We start from the raw sequence: 16,308 nt of genomic DNA on the forward strand, positions 1-16,308 counted from the left end.
TTTCAATAAAATATAATATATAAAGAATGCAATCTATAGTGCAGACTCAACCGCATGTTAGAAACTTAATTGTCACTAGCACAATCCAGACCAAAAATAGCTTATTTCAGTACTTAACACTAGTTTTGAATTTTATCTTATTTTACTGTAAGTTTATTCATCACAAGAAGCCGAGTGACATGTAGAGAAGGTTTCCAGGTTTTCTCCTCCTCAGGGAGATATCACAAATCAAAATTGTATCTTTAAGGTGACAAATTAAATTTTATAAACTTCTTTTCCTTCAAACTTTCCACAGTCTCCTTAAGGCTCACTTCCAAGGGAATAAATTCAATCCCCAAACTCTTTGCTTTTTCCTTCGAAACCTGATATATTGGCGCATATGGCTTATTATCTGCACACCTGGTAATATTGTTGACACAGTGAAACGATATTAAAAAATAAAAACAAGAAAAAATTGAATTATTTATAGTTATACAAATGCAAAACAAAATGTAGACCGAATGAAGAGTCAGTTGGACCCTATAATCTAAAGAGATTTTCATCCAAAAGAAAATTTGAAAGACCATCACATGCGAAATTTTTATTCTTGGCCCTATCTCAGGAACATATAATCCATTAGCTTACGGTGACACATCAAGTATCTCAAATATGCAACAGAAGTTGAATATGTATTGTTGCATGCACAAACCAATACATGTTCAGATCCAGGATACCTAATTAACATAGGGAATGCATAAAATATTCATGTATGGAAACGTCAGTAGATATCCAATCTCCAGCTAAGAGGAGAGTTATTGTCCCCCACCAGTTGTACAGTAATGTATTGTAATTTTAGCAACTTAAAACAATTTTTTTTATGAACACAAGTTACAATAGATTGATATTATAAATTAGGACAAATTGATAGTTGTAAAGTCTTAATTTAGGAAAGTTATGCTGTTTTAGCCAATAGAATCCAAGTTTTGTATAGCTTCAAATCATCAATGCCTATTGCGTTTCTGACACCAAATTCAATTTTCAAACAAGTAAATGAAGCACAGATAGTAAGGTACAAAACACCGGGATTTTTTTTTTTTTCACGTTATATATGAATTCTATGCATTCTTGAAACTATCAAAATAAATCATACTCACTTCTCTGGAAGTTGCAATGCTGGGTACAAGTTACGTAAAATCTTCACAACGTCTGAGTAATGTGCGACTCTCTCAACCAAACAATATCTTCCATTAGCTGAAGAACTTTCATATGCTAGAATATGGGCATTTGCAACATCTTTCACGTTGATCCATCCAAAAGATGTATTCTGAAATGTTTGCACACCTGTATCATGGTGATGGAATAATTTCTTCAATTATCTAAGAATTGTGCAGTGATGCGAAAAATCAAATATATTGGAAGCAAATAGGAAATACTAATATTCTTTACAATGACAACTAAATAACTCAAAAAGATAGTAAGATGCTGTATGCTTCCTTTTTCTGAGATTACTATCCTATGTAACCCCCATCAAGCTGATGTCGTCAGTCATTCCCAGCCTGCTAACATTAGAGTCAATGTTTGACTTCAACAAAGCTTTATATGCTTCCTCAACTTGGTTTGAATATGGTATAAGGTAAGTTTTTGTGAAATTTGTTAATACTATTCATCATATCAAGTAAATTTTGAACGTTATGGATGCTGATGAAAGAGTAAGACATGCATAATAGCTTTATAGACACTTGGTGAAGAATAAATAAATCCTTTTAGCATCCTATTTATCCAAATAAAGTCACAAAACCCATGAGCAATTTTTGCATAGTATATCTCCGCTTTTACGTTCAACAAAAATAAAATTTCCCCACAATGTTAAGCTATACATCCTTGATGAATTTTTTTATCTTCAACTAATCTCACCCAATAGCACCTTCAAAGGGCCCAATACACTCTTTCTTCCTCAATAAAATCTCTTTCAGGTTAGTTGGATCCAATAATGGACAGCATGTCCACCATCGTTTTGTCCGGCCAAGTCAGGACTAGTTGTGCCTCAAGAAGAGCAACCCCAATGGTTGCATGACCAGACACTCCTTGACGAGTTGCCATGCACCATCATAGTTAGCTCCTTACTAGGTGTTTGTGTTCTACAGGTCACCTTAGTGACATCAAATTGGATCGTTGTCATCCATCTTGTTAGAGCATCTTTCAAGGCATGTTTCTACCCTTGTTCTCCTAGTTTGTTTCACATAGCTCTCTCCCCTCAAGGTTAGGGATCTTTTTCCCTCTCTTCTCATCACTATTTCCCCTCTAGTGTAGCAAAGGCTTGGGAATCAATAGAAGAATTAAAGTAATTCCTTGTGGTTGATTCATTGGAGGGTATCAACAAAAAAACGTGACAAGTTAGACATGGTCTTCAATCTAAGAAGTCTACACTCAAATTTTGATCATGAACATGACCAAATAATATTAGTAAGTGATTACATTCCTTCAATGAACAACTTAGTCAATAGACTTTTCCGAGTGCCTACCTTGTTAAAAGATGAAAATTCAGCTGAAGTTAGTAGGTCAACATCAATGGTAGCACCATGAGGAAGAGGAGGAGGTTGTAGATACTAAAGAGGACATGGTAGCTAAAGTGGATGTCCTCAATGGACATACTGAAAAAGAATAGGTCATACCCAAGAGGGTTGACTATAACAAAACATAAATTTAAACTCACCCTTATGTTGGAGCATATAAATTGTATGCACCAAGCCTAAAAGATATAAACTGAATTCTAGGTCCTTTTAAGGACTTAGTGAGGATACATACAAATTGGTGGTTAAAGCAGATAAGTCCAATACATAGTTTCTCGGGAAAAAACTTCTCCTGGATGAAATGACAATTGATCACTATGTCTTTGGTCCTTTCATAAAACATAGGATTTGAAGCAATATGAAGGGCTGCTTAATTATCACAATACAACTTGATAAGGTCAACTTGACAAAATTTCAACTCTTGAAGGATTGGTTTAATAACATATACATTTCAACTTAACATAATATCTTGCGGTGTATCTACTCTCAATGAACAACCAACCTGATCTACTTCATAATACCTTATAACTTGTGTTGGAAGTCCCACAAGATAAGTTAAACTTTACCTTACAAGCCGATTTTGTGGGGTTGGGTTAGGCTTAAAGTCTACTTACTAACATGGTATCAGAGTCATAGTTAAAGCCTATCCTAGCGAGATTTCTTGGACATTCTATTCCACCCCCTATCAGGCCCTATCAGACCACCTATTTCTAGACCCACACACAAGATTTATATACCTCAGCGTGAGGGGGGGTGTTGGAAGTCCCACAAGATAAGGCAAAGCTCATCTTACAAGCCGGTTTTGTGGAGTTGAGTTAGGCTTAAAGTTCACTTACTAACAACTTGAGTATTTCCTCTATCTTTATGGAACAATCCCTGTCTTGAAGCCTTCTTGATATATCTAAGAATGTGAGAATATGCCAAAAAAACACATTTAATAGCCTTTGTATAGAGTTTGTCTAAGCCTAGAGAGATAATATACACAAAACAAGTACAACTAAATACCTTAGGAGAGACATAAAATAAGGAATCATTTGAAAAAAAAGGAGTGAGGAATTTGATTCTCAAAATAAGAAGGCATTTTATTTATCAGTAAACAAGGCATTATATTTCTCAAAGAACAAGCAGTGAAAATTGCATCTGTCCAATAGTGTACAACATTTGTATTCAACATTAAAGAGCATGTTGTTTCCTTGACATGTGTATTCTTCCTCTCTGTAATGCTATTTTGTTGTGGTGCGTAGACATAGGTGGACTAATAAAAAATACCTTGTGTGGATCAAAAGGAAGAAAGTTCAACAAGAAAACATATTTTAGCATTGTCACTTTGAAAGACTTTAATTTTTTTTTCAAATTGGTTCTTAATCTCAATAAAGACATAAATATGAACAAAAGTTTAAATCTATCTTTCATTAAAATAAATCCAAGTATAATGGCAAAAGTCATCAATAAAGGTTACAAAATCTAAAGTCAAAAGATCTAACACAACTAGGTCCCCAAATATTTGAATAAATGGTAGAGAAAATTGAGTTGCATCTATTTTCATTTTATTTTGGAAAAGATGACATAACATGTTTTACTATTTGACATGATTCACATTCTAACAGTTGTGTCTTAACACTACGAGCTATTATATTCAACTTGGCTAGACTTGGATGACCCAAACCATCATAAAAAAGCTTAAAGGACAAGTGTATGCTTGTTTTCAGATTGTAAAGTCCTTATGATTCATGTCCTTCATCAATTAGATAGCTCGTACCATGTTCCTATATGACAAAAAAACTACAAAACAATTTAAAGAGTGAGTTAATTGGATTAGAGAAGAACAATATAGAATGTACAAGGCAAAATTACGATTTAAAAGAGATAAAGGAATTTGACCAATTCCTTGATATGCAACTTTGGATCCATTAGCTACAATAACAAGGTGGGGAATTTTTTTAGAATAGATAAATGAGAATGAAGAGCTATTACCATGAATATGATTAGAGAACTTGAGTCAAGTACCCATGGACCTTGACTTTCCACATATTGAGAAATACAAGTTGTTTTAACACTTAGCAAGGAACATAAAGCTGTTTTTTGGTGTACCTGGATTTCACATAAGGAACATAGGGTGTAACCTTCCTCTTTGAGACATACTTGAACTAATCTTTATATATATATATATATATATATATATACACACACACACACACACACACACACACACCACATACATCAGCTGAGCATACACTCAGATTTTTTATCACATCTAAATTCAAGTAATAATACTTCATCTCCTTTTTCCACAAGTACGGTGCCCTTTGGGATGATGTATGGTAGGAAGGCCTCAACTGTGATGCAATACTTGGTGAAAAGGCAATTGAATCTATGATGCAGTTCTGGTTGATCGAGATGAGGCTTTGAGGTAGCTCAAGTTTCATCTACATCGAGCTCAATAAAACATGAAGAAATATACTGATGCACATAGAAGGAATGTGGTAGAAAATTGGGTGTATATTAAGTTACTCCCATGTAGGCAGCAACACTATATTTGTCAAAGGATCAACAGTAACCTCTCTTCTCCCTAATATGGTCCTTAACAGTCTATTTCTTGAATCAGGGAAGTTACTTATAAGATTCAGCTACCAATAATGCTTGAATCAACCCAGTGTTTTATGCCTCTTGGCTCAAATGAGCAACGAAGGACACTACTTCAAAACCAACGTTGCCACCTGATATGTTTATAACAGACTTTGATCCTGTTATCTTGGAAGCAGCATCAAACTATGAGAAAAGGAAAACATAATGGCAAAGAAACAGAAAAGTCGCTTATCTTGGAGAAGATACTTCTTTGGAGCCAACAACAAAAGTCTAAGAGCGTTTTCCTCCTTTCTTCCTAGAGCAAATGGCAGTAGTTATAGGGAGCGGTAAGGATAGGATCTATAAATCTACAGTAGAGACCTTTTTAGATCCACACATGAAGGCCCAAAACACTCAAGCCAAGCATGGAAGAGAGTGGAAATTAGAAGCGGACGTATGTTATAGAGAGAAAATGTGGTTACGGAATGAGAAAGGCAAGTCTGTTAAATAGAAAAGGATGGACATAATGTAGGTGTGGAGTATTGGACTGATATTGGGAGTTTAGAGAGAGGAATCTCTAACAAGGGGCTTATAGGCCATACTTTGTTTCTTTTTCTTTTCTTTTTTATTACAAAATGAATACATCAACTTTTGACTTTAGACACTAATCAAGCTAGATAAAGGAAACATATTAATACTACCATGTAGCTCAACAAGAACTATATGATTAAAATACACATATTTGATATCTCAAATGTACAATTGTACATTTAGATTGTGTTTATTATAAAACCTCCTTTTCATATTCCATTTTAATTTATGCTTCATTATTTTATTTTTCCTTTTCATTTCATTTGATCCACAAAATAGTTTGAGCTGAAAAAAATACATTGTGTAATCAAGATGCAGACAAAACAAATCTATAAATTTTTCAGCATAATATATAAATAGTAATTACCATTAACTACATTTAAAATGGAAGCAGCACTAGTGTTAAGGACTGGTTGCAAGAGAGGTCCAACAACCATTGCTGGGTTAATTGTAACCATGTCAATGTTGTTTTCTTTTACAAATTTCCAGGCTGCATCTTCAGCCAAAGTCTTTGAAAGTGTATACCACATCTAAAACATAAATAGAAAATAGCAAGAAATGTGAAGAACATGGTAACATAACATAAATGACAAATTATAACAATTTGTCAACATTTGAATAAAAATAAGTATGATAGCTCAGTAGCAATTGTCTAATGCATTTAAAATTACAACTATTAAGTTGTTCTCACAACAAAAAAAGGAAGCCGTTAAAAACAAGTTAGTTTATTAGTGCAACTATGCATCAAAATAAGTGAATAAAGAGTGCATAAATATTACCAACAAACTGAATTTAATCGGATGAAGTTGTGAAAACATGTAAAGTAAACAAGAAGGGGTGGTTGAATTGTGTATTTATGACTTTTTAAAATTTTCACAAGTCAGCATTTGAAACTAGTGATCAAATGAAGTTTTAACTTGAAAAACATACTGCTAAGAAGTTTTTCATAAGAGTAGCATGTAATGAAGATTGTCAAACGCAACTTCAAGTTGACAAATGCACTATCAAAAATACTTTTCAAAAGCTTTTCTCAAAACTCTCCTTTAGTTAGTTGCAGATTAATAATATGAAATTCAAAGACATAAGGGTAGAGAGAGATCTACACAACATGTTTTTACACCGGTTTGTTTGAAAACTCAGACTATGTCTAGTTTTTTATCAACACAATCAAGTTCCATTGGTTGACTAACTTTACCGATACAAAACGAGTATTCTTTCAACCTCAGTCACTCCTAGCTAAACACAATATTATTTGAACTACAATTACTCCCGGCTACACACTAACTATTGTTTAAACAGGCAGTCACTCCTACCTAAACAGTGAATATTATTTGGACCTAATCACTCCTAGCTAAATACTTTGATTATACAAAGGGTGGTATCTAAATGGTCACAAGGTTTGTTCACTAAAAGAGAGTTAATGTTCTAAGACGGAATACAAGATTAAGAAAACTTTTTTAGGTTGTCAATGAACACAACATTGTTTTTGCTCAAAAACTTAAGGCTTAAGGATTACAAAAGATTACAAGAGCATTAAGAGCTTTTTCTTTACTATCATCATTAACCTTTCTTCTCAAGAGGTCTTCTATATACAGATATTGAGAAAAAGATAATCATTACTAATCCTTTGGAGCCATTGTGAGGTCTTGTGAATACATAAGGTTTTATGCATCTGTTGATTCCAAAAAACACCTAACAACAGACACGTTAAAATTGGAGGGAGATTTTTGGGATTTCAATTTCCAAAATTGCATTCTATAAATGTAGTAAAAGTGAAAATAATAAAAAAGACTTGTATTTAAAAGATGACTCATAATTCCAATCTAGGAAACTTATATTTGACTTTTGTTGTTTACTTGTATGCTTTGTTGAAGAAACTTAAGACTTTTTTTGCTACAGCGTTCTTGGAGTTGCCTGCTACATACAAACTATTCGGGTTTTCAAACCATTGGGTAGAACATTAGTTATATAGCGAAAAACATTTGTGCACTTACATGCTTTGGAAATCAAAGAATAGGAGACATTCTCGCGGGAAGATATTGGTTGTTGTCCTTGTGAGGTACTTTGATTTTTCTATCAATGGTTTCTATTAATGTTTTGTGTGTGTGGATGTCTGTTTGGGAACAAACCATGTCTGACAATAAAAATTAAAGGTGGGGCAAATCAGGCCGTTTTGACCCGTCAAAAAATTAAGGCACTGGTCGATGTACTAAAACAAGCTGAAAATCTTCACCCATCCCGCCAATGGGTTAGCCAATAGGTTGGCGAGGTGGTCCACTAATATTTTTTTTAAATTTGTTAATATATATATATATATATATATATATATATATATTCTAAGTATATATAATTATATACATATTTTTTAAACTTAATTATTAATTAAAATATATTTATTCTATTATAATTAATAATTAGAATTTAATTGTGTCAATGTTTTAAATTGCAAAACTATTACATATTTATATCTTGAAATATTACAATATAAAAAAGTTAATCTTTTTAAAATATTTTTTATTTTAACTTTTAATTCAAAAACGAAGTTAGACCCGTGGATCAGCCTTTCACCTTTGGCTGGTAAGTTAGACAGGTTAGATGGAACAGGACAAAATTTTGTATGCTCGCGGCGGTTGTGGCTCCCTTTGCTGCTCTACTAAAAATTTGCTCGATTTGGTTTACATAAAAAGCATATTCATCAACTTGCTGGTATATTTAATATTAGCTGGTATATGCAATATTAGGGATGAAATTGACCACTTATTATACTCAAATGTCATTGATTAGTGCAATGAGTTAGGGGGGACAGGGGATGAAGATAATGACAATGAAGATGGAGAATGAATTGGTCTTCATGATCCCACTCTTGAGCAACTTGTCTATCAAGTTTCAAGGGTTGGAGAAAAAAAAAATAATCAAGGATAAAAAAGTATGCAATAAAAGAAAGCAACTATGAACTGCTAGTATTGTCATTGAATCTTCGTATACTTCCAAGAAAAGACGAAACGACACATACCTGTGACTCCCTACAGAAATCTGGGTCGGAAAACCATGTTTCGTCAACCACTACATCAGGGGTTCGAGGCTTTCCATTGTACGCAACTGCAGCAATAGAAGAGGTTAAAACGACGCGTTTCAGCACCGGCGAGTTTACACACGATCTCAGAACATTGAGAGTCCCCTTCACTGCTGGGTCCAACAATTCAGCCTAAAATCGATAAAAGAAAAAACACAAAATATTAGACGGCCACACATAAAAAAAAAATGCACAAATCGAATTGCAAATGAAACAAACCTGCGGATCCTTGACATCGTGATAAAAGGGAGAAGCAGTGTGAAACACAGCGTGACACCCTTGAACGACAGAGTCAAATGAACCTTCTTCTAGAAGATTCGCCTTGCAGAGATGCAATCTCTCCTTGGCACCATCAAGTTTAAGCAAGTGATTTACCTTTTTGGGATCATCTACACATCACATTTTATCCAATCTTTAATTTTCGAAATGATAATGCGTCACTGTGACCACAACCGTGACGAAAAATTATCACCCACGAAAACAACAAATTAAAGAAGAAAAAAATAACACCGACTTGGGTCGCGAACAGTGGCCTTAACAGTGTAACCACGATGGAGAAGAAATTTGACGATCCAGGAAGCAATGTAACCGGAAGCGCCGGTGACGCACGCCACTTGCCCAGCGCCGCTGCTCATTCTGGTTTTCTTCTTTTGCTCTGAGCTGATTCTCTGTTCACTCTGGCTTTTTGATGAACATCTGTCTTGCGTGATCTCAATCTGCGAAAATGTTAGTCGAATTATTTTACTGGTCTTATAGAAATAAAATAAAAATATCAAGCTGAAGAAGATATACTAATACTAATTTAAACTTATAATCAAGTGCATCATCAATTTTGCACCTATCTATATAAATAATAAATATAATTTTTAAATTTTTTTTAAATAATATGACATTATTAAAATGTATTTTGGTCTTAAATTAATTTCAATTGTCACTTAGTTTTAAAGAAATAAAGTATTTTATTTAAATTTTAAATTATTTTTCACATTTTTAAATTTAACCTAATTCTTTTGTCCAGCCGTAAGATTGGACTGGACTATTTTTTTTTTTTTCATTTAAAATATATGGGTAGAACCCAACAAACACAACATTTTGGTCGATGCATAGTGATTAGCAGTTTCACCAACTCTACAATCTTGCAACAGCTATTCTTTTTTATTTTTTTAGTCATTAGGAATTAAATATTGTGAAAGGCACAATAGGAATAGAAACGTAAAACAGCGAAGAAATGGGCAAGTTATGTAAAATAAAGGAATTAATCATTGGTTTTAATTTTTGTAAAATTTTTTATTTTAGTTTTATTGTAAGTCCCATTTAATAGATAATAAATTTTATAAATGAAACATCACACAAATTATAATATAAAAGAGCAACACCAAGATATACACATTATAAACCATTATAGTTATCTAGAAGGTACTAGAAGACAAAGTTAAGACACACAACGGTGTTGTTAACAACATAAAACATATAAGTTTAACAGTTGTCCAAAAAGTTTGCTCATAGGACGAGCTAGTACATAAGCAACAGTGTCTACTAGGAGTACTCAAAGGAATGAGATTCAGTCACAGCCTGAGTACACTGCAGAGTTTCCATCACCCTAGTGACCACTAGGGGTTTCCACATCTGCTCACATCAATAAATCGATGATCATTGCAAGAAGGAAAAACCACACACAAGACAAACACAAGCAAACAGAAAGGTAAGTTAGAGTAAAAAGATTTTATCATACAATTAAGTTTGCACTTGTGGTAGCCTCTATTGATCTGCAGAGTCATTGTCAATGGGGTTCACCCTACCACACACAAGGTTAGCCTTCTGTCATTACCCACTTTTGTCCGGATAACAAAATTTGACTTAAAAAATAATCACTAGTGCAAAATGGAGATATTAGAACAGGATATAAGATCGGTTGAAGTGGAACAGATTTAATTTAAAACACGGTGGCAATTTTGTAAATAATGAAAAGTATTTTAAATCGGTTATAGGGAAAACCGATCTAATATGTATATATTAGATCGGTTATATAAAGAACCGAACTTCGTCTTCTCTCTCATGCCTGCTTTGGTCTTTTCTCTTGTGCCTCCACTGCTTCTTCTTCTCTTCCAAGCGCCAATGACCACCGTCGCCGTGCCCTACCACTATCGCATCGTGCTTCAACAAGCTTCTTCTTCTCTTCCATGCCACTCTTCAACAACCAATGCAACAAGTTAGTGTTTTTTTCCCTCATTTTCTCATGCCTAGGGTTTTTGTTTGTGGAGAAAGCTCTTTTTGTAGTTGTTATTTTTCGGTGCTTGGTGTTTTATCATCTCCTTTGCAAATGAAGCAAATTTGTGATGCCGCTGCTTTACCGAATGTGTGTCGCTGGTCCCCATGGTGTTTCATGAAGTCTCTTAGTCAAGTTTGCGGTTGGGGTGCGGTGTTCTCCATGGTGGTTCGTTGGTGGTTCGTTGGTGTTGGTCCGTGGTGGTTTGTTGGTGGTCTTTGGTGGTTCGTTTCTCCTTTGCCCTGGTGGTTTGTTGGTGGTCTTTGGTGGTTCGTTTCTCCTTTGCCCCTTCACATGGTCACTTTCGAAAATGTTTTTTTTTCTTTTCAGTAAAAGATATTAGATCTGTTGTTTCAGAACCAATCTAATATGTCTTTGACATATTACATCAGTGTATATTAGATCGGTTGTGGAACCGATCTAATATGCGCTCCAGAACCGATCTAATATACTTATTTTGCACTAGTGAATTTTAAAAAAAAAATACAAAATAGTGAACATTGAATTGACTACAAATATATAATTTTTTTATTTTATTTTTTACTTTTTATCTTATTTCAATTTTAATTTTTTTCTCGTTTTATTTTTTATTTTTATTTTCTTTTACTTTTATATTTATTGTGTCTATTTTACTTTATTTTTATTTTATCTTTTAATTTTTATTTTGAATTTTTATCTTATCTCGGCTATTTTTTGTTTTTATTTTATTCTTTATTTTTATTAGTATTACTGATTTATTTTATTTTATTTTTCGGTTTGTCTTTATTATTATTTTTTGGGTTAAGTATATTTTTAGTCCCGGAACTTTGACCTAAAATTGTAATTCGTCCCTGGTCGAAAATTTGATAAATTTTGGTCCCTAAACTTTAAAAATGAATAAATATAGTTCTTTTAACCCAATTTTGTTAACTTTTTTTAGGTTTCAAACGCATTTCTCAGTAAATATTGAGCCGAGAATGTGTCAAACGGCATAAACAACTCCAATATTAACATGAAACACATTCCACATGTTGAAAAAAAAAATCAACGTAATTGAGTTAAAACGCATTCAACCCAATTTTGTTAACTTTTTTTTAGGTTTCAAACGCATTTCTCAGTAAATATTGAGCCGAGAATGTGTCAAACGGCGTAAACAACTCCAATATTAACATGAAACACATTCCACATGTTGAAAAAAAATCAGCGTAATTAGATTAAAAGGACTATATTCATTCATTTTTAAAGTTTAGGGACCAAAATTTATCAAAGTTTCGACCAGGGACGAATTCCAATTTTTGACCAAGGTTTAGGGACTAAAAACATACTTAACCCTTTTTTTTAATATGTGTAAGGAAAAAAGAGAAAGAAGAAAGAAGAAAAAAAATAATTAAATTAGAAATTAAAAAAATTATGATAAAGATGAAAAAAAAAGAAAAAGAAGTCCATCTATTGCCCAGTCATCCCATTAGTGAAAGTCAACTCTTTCCTTTTTGCACACTTTTGGGTCTCTACATGAAATGGGAAATCTTAAGTATTTGTGCATCACTACGGCAACCAGCAACATTGGCAGGCAGTCATGGCAGTATAGCTATTGTAGAGTGGCAGGAAGATGATCGGTTGCATGCTTTCACAATTTTTTAAATACCCATACAGAAGATGAATGAAAAGGGAAATATGGGAACGACTCATGGGGAAGAGGAAAGAGGATTGACTGATTAAAAAGAGGGAAATCAAGAGGTCTTGGGGAAGATTTTTGAAAATTGGATCGCAGGGAAGAGCACACAAAAAGAAAGGGCTGATAAGAGAACAAGCAGAGAGCAACAAGGTGAAAAGGAGCACACAAAGAAGAACGAAAAAAAAAAAGCAAAGAAGAAGGTGGGCGAGCACGAGAGAAAGAGGCACAAGAGGTAAGTCTGTTACTTGAGAGTCTTTGAGTGGTTGCGTAAATGTGATTTGAAGTATATGTGGTTTGTTGTGCACTTGATGGAATATGATGTCGATTATGATGTGTTGTTGTGTTATGTTCTATTTTGTTGATTCTTGATTATGTGGGAGTTGTTGTCACCTCCATCTACATGTATTTACATGTGCTTCTAACCTTGCATCCAAATAAATCTAAATAAAATAAAACGCCCAGAACCCGACCACTTCAACCTGCAGCCAGAATACACACAACAGCAAATTTACATCCATCTGATCATAACACCACGTTTTACATTCCTCATTCCCCTATTCACTCATTCTCGGACAGCGACATTCACCTTCATCACCATTACTCCATTTCCTTCCCTAAAAAAACACACTTCATTCACACCTGCATTAATGGTTATCATCCATTCACTAGTTCCCCCACTATTACAAACTCCACGCTCATGTCTTCCACCTGTAAAAACCAACAAAAAAACTGAGACCCAAAAGCAGCACCCATTTGGCCATTAGAACACCTCCCTTTATACTCATCATCTAATCTCAAAATCATTTTCCTCCAGTACCACGCATACCCATCACCCTCTTCATCTCACATCTGCATAAAAACCAAAATCAAAATAACACGACAAGTTCCAACAGAGAAGCATTTTTTTTAAAAGGGAAGAAAACAAAACAAAAATAGGAGAAACCATCGCCGACGGCTGTGCTGTCGAAGGGTCGGAGCTCTAAACGGTGGGGTATGGTCGCATGACGGTTGCAAACCCAATCGCGGTGGTTGGCACGATGATGACGAGCCATAGAGTCTATGACACCTTTCTCTCTCGCGTAAGAAAAAGACTGAGGATTGGAGATGAATGGGTGCCTGCGTGGACGCCGACGACGGCTGGAATCATTGACGTAGTTCCTCGTGTGGGCGGGGCCCTGCAACCGTGAGGGAGTTCGGAGTTGTCGAGTGGCCACACGAGCAAGAAGTCACCCCTATCTCGCGTTGGGGAGGAAGGAAGAGAAAGATGTGTCGCTGCCAGCTAAGCTCCTAGCAGTGGTCGACATTTTCGCTAGGGTCCATCACCGATCAGAATGGGTGCAACATAGATGGATGGTGATGTTTGCTTTGTTCATGCGAAAGGATCCATGTGATTTGGGGATCTGCTTTGCTAATCAAGAAGAGATTAGGGTTAGATTAATTAGGGTTTCTCATCGCATTTACTTGGGCTAGGACTAGATTTCAGATTCGTCCTTCTTCATGCACCCCTTAGTTGATTTCCGCCCCTTTTTTGTGTGATTTATAGAACTATTTGTGTTTTTCTTGTCTGAGTCTATTACACCACCACTGTTCACGTTTACACCCTTCATGCTTTTGCGGATTGCACCTGTTTTTCTCAGTTCACACCCTCCGTTTATTTTCACTTCATTTTTCAATTTTTACTCATTGCACCCTACTATTTACATCTTGCACCCTCCCATGCATCTTGTTTCTTTTTTTTCACCTAGTTTTTATTTATTTATTTAATCTCACATTCATTTTATATACGTTATTTTCCTAAAAACCCAAAAATATTTGAAAATCATAAAAATTCACAAAAATAAAAAAAAATACTAAAAATAATTTTCTTTCTCTTTTTGTGTCTGTTCGATCGCCCACACCATGTGACACTCTTTTTTTAAGAAAAAATTATTATCGAAAAATTGTTTCCTTTTTTTTCTTTTGGTGTATATCCGGTCGCTCACATCGTGTGACACTATTTTTCAAATAATCTCAAAAACACCAAAAAATACAAAATTTTCAAAATACCAAATATCAACATTTTTAAACAAACAAGATTTTTTAAAGAACTACGTAACCCTGATTTCTCACCAAGAGGTCCATGGAATTACATTCATCACACAAGGCACCACCATGAGATCTCACCAAGAGATTCATGGAATTACGTCCAACCCATACCATAGTCATGCCTCACCAACCAACCATAGATTTATCATGCATACCAATCTCATGCCAATATTCAACCAACCAACCAACCATGATCCATACATTTTCTCATACCAAGCTCATAAATTCCAGTCCATACAATCAGATATTACATGCATATTCACATACTTCATACTTTAAATAGGGTACTCCAACCAATCTTACAACCAACAACCAAAAACATGGAAAAGAACAACCATAGAGTAAATTCCTACACCAGTCTCGCTAAGGCCATGGACCCTCGCTCAGGCGAAAGAGGTCTTTCGCTCAAGCTAAAGGCCCTCGCTTAGGCGAGACTGCCAACAGAGAGCCCTGTAGATTTCGCGAGTTCTCGATTGGGAGAGACCTCCTCGTCTGAGTGTAACGTCCTAACCGAAAATTACTTATTTAAAATAAAATAACTAAATAAAATAATAAAAAATCTCATTTATTATCAAATTCTTTCCCCAAAACGCGAGAAAATTTAAATTATTCATTTCAACGCGCCAAACTAAATAAAACTGCGGTGTCCAAGTATTACAACTATAAAGTATTTGTAAAGCCAATATAAAATAGTCTATAAATCTTCCAAGAAGAAAACTAGTAAAATCCCCATGGTCATTCCCTACTCCATCTCTCAATATCCTCACGCTCACTTGCATCAACATCTGCTCCCATGTAACGAGTTATATGATCATCGCCAAACATACATAGATAGGGTGAGCTCAATATAAACAAATAAGTACAACATGACATAAATTAAGCATTTCATAACCATAACCCGTGTTAGCATCCCTCACTCCCCAGTTCCTTAACTTCCAAACCTTACGTTAGACGTCTTGATTCTACACCCATAGGTGAGTACACCGATTGATCTTTGTTGCACGAGTGTCTACTCGCCCCTTCGACTACAGGTCACCACCTAATAGTCCACACGCAGGAATAAATTGCCACAGCCACAATCCGCGACACCAAGTGGAGTTCCCCAAAATGAATTGAAGTTTGTAGTTGTCCCAGACTACCAAACTCAATCAGATGCACTGAAGAGGGCAATCATCCAAAACCTCACCATACGAGCCACAATCTTGCACACTCCACTGAGCTTCCTAAACCACCAAGCTACAACCTAGAGTGGTCACGTGTTACCCCAATACAAGTTACACTCGTAACTAGGCCCCCAACCAAAGCATCATGTTGTGTCCCTCATCCAAAGTTGTGTCAAAGCCTCCCTCACGAGCCAACTCTGCACCCAAACCCACCTGGTGCGCCTCCTATGTCGCTAGGCGAAACTTGGTTCCAGACCATCTCACATCGCCAAGCGCCCTCTAGTAGTCTTGTCACACCGTCAACGCCTGGCGAAAACAACCCTAGTCAAAGCATCTCACACCGCCAGACGCCATACCATTAG

At 35.2% G+C, this 16,308-nt stretch overlaps 1 protein-coding gene and 1 long non-coding RNA gene across 2 annotated transcripts; both read right to left on the bottom strand.

Moving 5' to 3' along the window:
* LOC114163483 (cinnamoyl-CoA reductase 1-like) lies at nucleotides 1-9,580 on the bottom strand. The gene is made up of 6 exons (XM_028047796.1): nucleotides 9,293-9,580; nucleotides 8,998-9,167; nucleotides 8,719-8,910; nucleotides 6,073-6,235; nucleotides 1,134-1,320; nucleotides 1-399 (listed from the first exon to the last, which is right to left on the bottom strand). The coding sequence occupies exons 1-6, from the start codon at nucleotides 9,411-9,413 to the stop codon at nucleotides 243-245; spliced, it is 990 nt and encodes a 329-aa protein (XP_027903597.1). The 5' UTR covers nucleotides 9,414-9,580; the 3' UTR covers nucleotides 1-242.
* A 3,609-nt stretch (nucleotides 9,581-13,189) lies between these two features.
* On the bottom strand, nucleotides 13,190-14,333 carry LOC114194753. Its single transcript, XR_003606431.1, has 2 exons — nucleotides 13,642-14,333; nucleotides 13,190-13,547 (listed from the first exon to the last, which is right to left on the bottom strand). It is a non-coding gene; the product is annotated as an uncharacterized LOC114194753 (long non-coding RNA).
* Nucleotides 14,334-16,308: the final 1,975 nt, after the last annotated feature.

The sequence above is a fragment of the Vigna unguiculata genome, chromosome 1 (assembly GCF_004118075.2).
Source record: "Vigna unguiculata cultivar IT97K-499-35 chromosome 1, ASM411807v1, whole genome shotgun sequence".
NCBI classification, from domain to species: Eukaryota; Viridiplantae; Streptophyta; class Magnoliopsida; order Fabales; family Fabaceae; genus Vigna; species Vigna unguiculata.

Coding starts and splice junctions, on each gene's coding strand:
- LOC114163483 (XM_028047796.1), bottom strand. CDS start 9,413: ATGAGCAGCGGCGCTGGGCAAGTGGCGTGCGTCACCGGCGCTTCCGGT. Junction 9,168..9,292: donor GGCCACTGTTCGCGACCCAA/GTCGGTGTTATT, acceptor TGTGATGTGTAG/ATGATCCCAAAAAGGTAAAT. Junction 8,911..8,997: donor ACGATGTCAAGGATCCGCAG/GTTTGTTTCATT, acceptor TATCGATTTTAG/GCTGAATTGTTGGACCCAGC.